The following is a 7919-nucleotide window of genomic DNA, read 5'->3' on the forward strand; positions in this document are numbered from 1 at the left end:
AGGGTTCAGATGTAAAAGCATTATATTTGAATGAGCTTGCTGCTCCTCCTTTCCCCACTGTAAGCAGTGAAGCAATTAGTTGTGGTTTTGCAACAAATCGTAATTTGTTACGTCTGAATAGTCAAACTGTGGTTTGTGCTTGCAAGCGAAGATTCCAGGGGAGCAGGATTCACACAAGGAAGCTCCTTTAAGGCTCATTCCCTTAGTTGCCCAAACGTGGCTTGCTGTTATGTGTGAACCATGCTATTGTTTTTTTTAGGCAGGGTATTCCTTTCTCAAATAGTTCTGTTGTCTGGATTACCAAGGAAAATATGTCATTTGTTTTCAAAGTTTATGGAGTCTGCATGTAAAATAGATCTTGATCCTTGGAGCCTAAAATGTAAATGGATTATCAGGTGTTCCGTGTTTGCTGATTTTGTTTTGCCATGCTATACACACAGAACTGGGGTAAGGCTACTGAGTCTTTGTGTCTTCATGGTTTTGTATTTTGTGCTTACATAATTCACCGGGTGTTTCAGAAGATTGGGCAAACGCATCAAGGAAGTAAATGGGTATGAATGTGAAACTCTTCATTTAGCTGTCTTACTTATTATTTTTGTTGTCACCGAAAAGAAACAACTTCATGCATTTGGAACTGCCAATGCTTGTAATTGGGACCAACTGAAACAGCTTTTTGTTTTGATTTGTGATGGGCTTAGCATTGTATGCTGTAATAAATCACTCCAGTAACAGTTCTTGAACATTTGTTTTGTTTTATGACTTCCCAGCTGCAAGAAACAGAAACTGGGTCAATTGTAAGAACAGAATAGGACTTTAGAAAAATAAGATGAAAGTCTTGCTCTTGAATGTAGATTTTCAGATACTTTTGCATAGCATTCAGGGGAGGTCAGTTGCTGATCCAAAGGGGCTGGTCTGAAATCTGACTGGTAGGAACTGGCATAGTGTTATGCTGCAGTGTGAGAGAATGCCACACTGGCGGAATCTAACATGTGTTTTAAGGCGGTGGTCCCTTACCTGTTTGGCATGGTGCCCCACAGGTCCAAATTTACTTGGTATGGTGACCCACTTGAAGAACAGAGCATGTACAAGTCAATAAAACCACAAAGCCCATGTTCACAGGCTTCTCAATCCACTTTTGGGTGGGGACCGAGAGGTTGGGAAACACTGTTTTTAAAGGCACTGGAATTCCCCATCCAAGATTATATGGTAGCAACCCTTGTAAGTAAGGACTACATTAAATATCATGGATCAAAATGCAGTTAGGACAGGGCCATTTGTCTTGTGACTTGTCAGCTAAAACACAGTATGCAAACATTCCACGGCAACTCAAGCAGGGGCTCAGGCAACCTCTGTTTTTTTTCTGTCTGCCCGGGGCTACCAAAACAGGAGGGTTGGACCTGGCAGGCCACCATATGTGCCTCGTGGGTTGCGTTCAGCTTTAGTGGGTCATGAGTTGGGCAGGCCTGATTTAGGAAGATAATGATTTCCAAATGGTGAACCAGGAATTCGAGCTCTTAGTGAGTAAGTTTCCAAGCTGCAAATATGAGAGAGGGTGGTGGATAACAAAATGAAGGCCAGGTGTATTCCCAGTTAGAGGGTGGTCCAGTGGGAGGAACAATTCAGTTGATTCATCAGGGAGCCAGTGTGGTATAGTGGCTAGATCCAAGTCCTGTAGCACCTTAAACACCAACAAGATTTTTGGAGTATTAAGCTTTTGAGTGTCAGAGTTCTCTTTGTCAGATATAGTGGTCAGAGTGTTGGACTGAAGCACATGCTTGAATTCCCACTGTGCCATGGAAGCTTGCTGGGTGATCTTGGACCAGTCAGTCTCCTTCAGCCCAACGTACCTCAGAAGGTGGCTTTTGGGAAGATAAAATAGAGGAAGGGATAATGATGCAGGTAGCTTTGAGACCCCCATGGAGATAAGAAATCAGATATAAGTATTTAAATACTTATATGCTTGGTGAAAAGTATATATAATACTTGGTTAAAAGCTTAGGAATTCAGCTAAGTATGTGGTTCCATAAGAGTAGATGCCTTTTGCCAGAAATGAATAAATACAAATATAATGATTCAGTCTGCTGAGGAATTCAGAAGAAGCTGAACAGACTGGTTTACCTTTATGTCTTGTACGATTTTTCATCCAGCCTTTCGTTCAAGGAGCTTGTGGTAGCATATGTAATTCTTCCTTCCCCGTTTTATTCTCACCACAGCCCTGTGATGTAGGTTGTGCTGAGGAAGATGATAGACCCAAGGTCGCCCCCCCCCCCCCCATTGGGCTTTCATGGCAATGTGAAGATTTTAACCTGAGTCTCCCTGATCTTAGACTGACACTGTAGTTACAGTAACCTTGAACACGTTGCTACCTTTCTAAACCTCTGCTTTCCCCATCTTGTGATATGGCAATAGTAATATCCTGTCTTGGAATTCATGATCCTGCATGCTGTGAGATCATGATCCCACAGCGTGTTGTCAGCTAAAGCTGTGTGTCAGAACACTCTTGTATGTGTCTCTGGACTGTGGTGCTGGAAAAGTTCTAAAAAGAAACATGTGTAGGAGGTGAAGGTGTAGAAGTGCTATAAACCTGCCAGTGATAATTATCTTAAATCAAAGGGTGGGGATAAAGAATTTTGCTCTGTATTGCCTGTTTAATGGACCGGAAGTTGGTCTTAAGAAGTATTGTTCTTTTACAGTGCCTGGTTGACTAGAATTTCTGTTTTGATGGACTACCGTGTTGCTGGATGCAATGAATTCTATGTAGGAAACATGTAATGCTGGAAAGGTCACGGGAGTTTAGACTTATCTTGCCATGAATATTTAGCTCAAATCTTTAGGAAGGAAGCCTCAAGTAGCCACATGCCAATTCCATTTTCCTGTTTACTGCCTGGTGCCAGTGTGGGATACCTGATTAATATTATTCACTTGCTGTCATGAGCCTTCAGTTCAAAAACGTAAATTTCTGTCTATAGTAAAAAGTTATGAGAGTTCTACTCTCAGCTGCCTAGTTTAGAATTTTACTTGGTATGTTAACCTGCCCTGCTAAGTCTGTGGCTGCAAAATTGCTCCTCTTGTGTTGAACATGCGCCCATTTTTGCAACATTTCTTAGGTGGATTAGATATAATAGTTGGTGCCTTATTTTTGCATCTCTGAAATATGAAAATATCTACTTTGGGAGCTGGAAGTTTGTATTGTTGATGGGATTTTTGTATAGTTGGTTTGGCTCTCGTTTGGAAGTTAAGGAATGTTGAACAGCTATGAAGAACGTACAAACTTCCAAGAAGTATTACAGTTCTCTGTTGAGCCAATGGTTTGATATATTGGTCTCACAATATAGTTTTAGGTTTTATTAATCGTATGTGAGCTGCAAGCTTTAATTGGTAACACAATCAGGTAAAGGTCTCATTGCTTAATCAGAGGGCAGTTTTCATTAGCACACATTCTGAGGCTCTTCCAGTTATAAAGCAGAGAATGTAACAGAGAATGAAAAAGAAAATAGTCACAAGGCCTGCCATTCTTACAATGAGCTTTCACTTTGAATTGTATGATATAAGTATCTAGAATTAATGAATCAGTTCCAAAGACACACTTCTTCTCATGGAAAGAGCACTTCTGTCTGCGGAAGGAGCCTGATCTTTAGAAGCCTTTGCAAATTTCCTTGAATAATAATATCTAACTATAACCAGTTAATTGATTTAAAACTTTCTTTAGTTGGTGGGCTGCCTTAAATCTGATCGTTCAACTTCAAGCCCATACAAGTGTGATATTTCTGAGTGGGATTCGCAATCACACACACGAAATAATCCACTTTCAGTCCACTTTCCAACTGGATTTTGCCAGTTCACACAGTAAAATCCAGTTGGAAACAGCATCGAAAATGGATTGAAAGTGAATTATTTAGTGTGTGTGATTGCGGCCATAGTTCCTATGGATGTCTTATGGTCAGAGTTTAATTAGTACATTACTAAGTTATACTGTATTATCACTTTCAAACAGTTGTTTATGGTCGAATCTGCATTTGCATTTTTTAATCAGATTTGTGTTGCTGTGACACCGTCTTTCTCTATGCTTGTTTGAGACCGATTTCACACAAGAGCTGCGCCGCGGTCACACGTCCCTTTGTCCCGCTTCTATTGGTCAATTTCCCACTCGAAGCCGCGTGGCCGCATTTTGACCCGCGGCTTTGCCCAATTTCCCCCGTGGTTTCGTGATCCTGTTTTTTGAGTCTGCTCTGAATGGCAGCGACTCTCTACTGTCTAAAGTTTTTCACATCACTTGTTACCAGATTCGTTTTTAAACTGGAGATGTTGTGGGGTTGAATGTGGGACCTTCTGCATGCAAAGCTCTACTACTGGGTTGTGGCTGCTTTGTGTATATTGTACACTCTCCCCCACAACATGAAAACTTTAACACCCAAAGAAGTAGATAGGCAGTGCACATGAGAAGCTGCCTTCTTGTAAGTCGGTCGCTTATTCTGTCAAGGTCATCAAGGTCTACTCTGACTGGCAACAGTGCTCTAGGTTCTCAGATGGAGATCTTTCAGATCACCTGATCCTTTACACAGGAGATGCTAAGGACTGAACCTGGGACCTTGTGCATGCAGACCAGATGCTCTACCACTGAGCAACCATCCCAATGAAAGAGGGCAATCTGGCATCTCACAAAGCTCATGCAGTGTGATCCCTGGGTTTACTTGAGGGTCTTGGAAGTACCTGAGGGACCGCCTTTCCCCACATGTACCCCAGAGAGCCCGGGAGCCCCGTGGCTATGGGGAGCCCAGGCAAGCCGGCCCTTAGACAGGCTGGGGAAGGCACAGGGAGGCATTTAAATGCCTCCCCAATCCTTCCACACACACACCGGCCTGCTTGCCTTGGCGTCGCCGGGGTGTGTGTGTCGCTCTCCAGGCCTTCCCTCTGTAGTCACACACGCAGAAGCTTTGGCTGTAGTGGGTGTGGCCAACTCTGAAGCCCAAAAATAGTCCTGCCCACAACACTTTATTAAACCAGTACAATTAGAGGTGGTGCCATGTCGTGCTGAGCTGCCAGTAGGGCTGCCAAATCCCCCCGGGGGGCGGAAAACCCCCCGCCCCAGAGGCCCGTTCCTCGACACCGGGGAATCGGGCCCCAGGGGGAACCCCGCCCCAGCGTGCACTTCACAGGGAAGTGACGTTATGACGCCGGGCACACTACTGGGGGTGGGGCCACGGCCATACAAGGGAAAACTCTATGGTTTTCTATGTATGGTTTTCTATGGTTTTCCCTTGTATGGTCGTGGCCCTGCCCCCAGTGTGCCCAGCGTCATGACGTCACTTCCCTGTGATGTGCATGCGGCGCGCACAAAGCGCACACGCGCACCGGGAGCCAAGCTAGAGTCCTCCGCCGGAAGGGTAAGTGCGAGTTGGCAACCCTAGCTGCCAGTGTGACCACACCCCATTTGTATCATACTGATAAGCTCATTGGGGAGCTGGGATTGGTTGTAGCTCCCTGTTGAGTGCACACACAGTGTCTAACCTGCCTACAGCACCCGGTATTCCCAGGCGGTCTCCCATCCAAGTACTAACCAGGCCCGACCCTGCTTAGCTTCCGAGATCAGACGAGATCGGGCGTGTTCAGGGTGGTATGGCCGTAATTTTAGATGCCGATATATTTTATAATTTTACTGCTCCTGTAACTGTATTTCCATGTCTTTTATTATACTGGTCTATGACCGTAATAAACTTGATGATGATGGTCTAACCTGCCTTGTGTAATATGGGAAAAGCCCCTACAAATTTGAGAGGAGAATATTCATTCATCATACTGCCTTTGGGGTGTTTTTTGCCACATAATAAAGAAATCCCTCGAAAAGATGACCAAGGTTTTCATTTGGGAAAAAGAGGAGTCTGGTCTGTGCGGGAGACCAAATTGGCGGTGTTACTATTTTGTTGTTGCCGTGGGAGAGTGGAACAAAATACAATCAAATATTTTATTAACATCTCAGTTTAATTTTCTCTCTTGGATAAATAGTACATCCTACCGTAAACAAAGCTAAGCAGATGTGTTCCACAGGCCTGCCTGTTTAGCTGCAGCCAATCCTTACCCACAGTTAAGTGGGTATGCTCCATGTCTGTGTATTGAATTGCCCTTAATGAAATCTGTTATAAACTTACCGCCCCTTGAGGCCCACTTAAGTACAGTGGTAGGGGGAAAATAACTTTGCTCTCTTATTATTATAAGTGCTCTAACTTGGCAAGATTAATCATTAAGCTATAAATGCTACAGAGTGAGGTTCTGACTTCAGGTACGATGCAACTCACCAGGGTGGAAAGTAGTTCTATCTTGCTCTGTGGCCCAGCATCTTTTAACATTCCCTGCAGATCAAAATGGGTTGTTTTGGAGTTTTTTTTCAACTGGAGATAATGAGGAGGGCCCATGTTTATAGTTTGGGGGGAAACTCTCCCCAAGAACATTTCTTCCTGGAGAATACTTTTCAATGCTAGAAGACAACACGAGGGCAGAACTGAGGGGGGGCGTCTTTGTCAGCTGTTTTATGAGTACCATTTTAGGCTGCTCATTGTCTTTTATGCTGTTTTACACCCTGGCTTATTTTTACATTTAATGTCCTGTGGTTTTGTTTTTTGTTGTTGTGTGCTGACTCAAACAGGTAGCTGGAGAGGTGGCATATAAATTTTCTGAATAAATAAAGGGATGTAATAATTGTGGGAACCAATGTGACTTGCCAAAGGTCTGAGTTCAACAAGCTACCATCATTGACTCAGCTCTTAAAAAAATATTTTTAAGGGACTTTCTTGCTCTCAGTTTGAGGGCTAGTTCATATGGCTGTTATTAAGGTAGAAAGGTCACTGTAAGTTAAACTTATTTTGCATAATAAATATGGAGTTGACAAATTCCCTACATATATTAATGTTGTAAATTAATACCTTGGGGTCAGACTTAGGAAACGAGAGCATCTCAGATTCCTGGTCATACTACGGATACTGATACTCATTGGTTTTGGAGATCTGAAGTTTTGGATTTTTGGTTGTTTTTATTTGGGGGCAAGGAACTGGAATTGGAGGCAATGATGATCAGTGCTCTCTCTAAGCTGTGGAGTCTTGTCAGCAAAAAATTCTGCTTTGTGAGCTACTGGCATTAAAGTTGTGAGTGAGCGATTTGGCTACTGCATAGATTAGTTTGCTCTGGAGCCATCCTTCCTGAGCCGAGACAAAAATGTGTGAGCCGGGGGCTAAAAATATGTGAGTTAGCTCACACTAACTCAGCTTAGAGGGAACACTGGTGATTATTAGTACCTTGTTTGTGAGGAAGCACTCTTCGTGGCTCCTCCAGCTGACTCAATTTCGCTCTCTCCCCATTTTCTGCTGCCCTCCTTCTGTACAACTGTGTGGAATTAAAAAGCCAGAGATGAAAAGGGTCCCTGGTGTGCCTGGATGAGGGCAGGCAGAGGACAAACATGTGGTGTGACTTGCCAGATTCCTAATATTGCTGCTTGGAGTTCATGGCTATGTAATATACCTCTAATTTAATACTGACAAGCTTTCTTTGCTTGTAATCCAGACTACAGGACTGGACCGTGTTTCACGTTGGTAACCAACCAGATGTGCCAGGGGCAGCTCAGCGGGATAGTCTGCACAAAAACCCTCTGCTGCGCAACCGTCGGGAGAGCTTGGGGCCACCCCTGCGAAATGTGTCCAGCCCAGCCTCATCCCTGCCGTCGGGGCTTCATTCCAAACATACGAACAGGAGCCTGTCAAGGTATGGTGCAGGGGGAGCTGCTGAAACTTGATTAAGGGATTACTCACAACTGAGCTAAGTCTGGTGTCCGTAGTCTGGCCACCACAGCATTGTATAGGGGAAGATGAAGGAAGGAGTCAGTGTCAGATCCATTACTTCGCCATTCACCGAATGCTCTTGTAATGACATTT

At 43.9% G+C, this 7919-nt stretch overlaps 1 protein-coding gene across 1 annotated transcript in view; it reads left to right on the forward strand.

Moving 5' to 3' along the window:
- Window positions 1-7919, forward strand: part of FBN1 (fibrillin 1) — a 250030-nt gene that overhangs the window by 82677 nt on the left and 159434 nt on the right. The window contains exon 7 of the mRNA XM_015411782.1: window positions 7552-7749. Within this exon, the coding sequence (XP_015267268.1) occupies window positions 7552-7749 (198 nt within the window). The remainder of the gene's footprint in view (window positions 1-7551; window positions 7750-7919) is intronic.

Source organism: Gekko japonicus, unplaced genomic scaffold, assembly GCF_001447785.1.
Source record: "Gekko japonicus isolate JY-2015 unplaced genomic scaffold, Gekko_japonicus_V1.1 scaffold266, whole genome shotgun sequence".
In the NCBI taxonomy this organism is placed as follows: Eukaryota; Metazoa; Chordata; class Lepidosauria; order Squamata; family Gekkonidae; genus Gekko; species Gekko japonicus.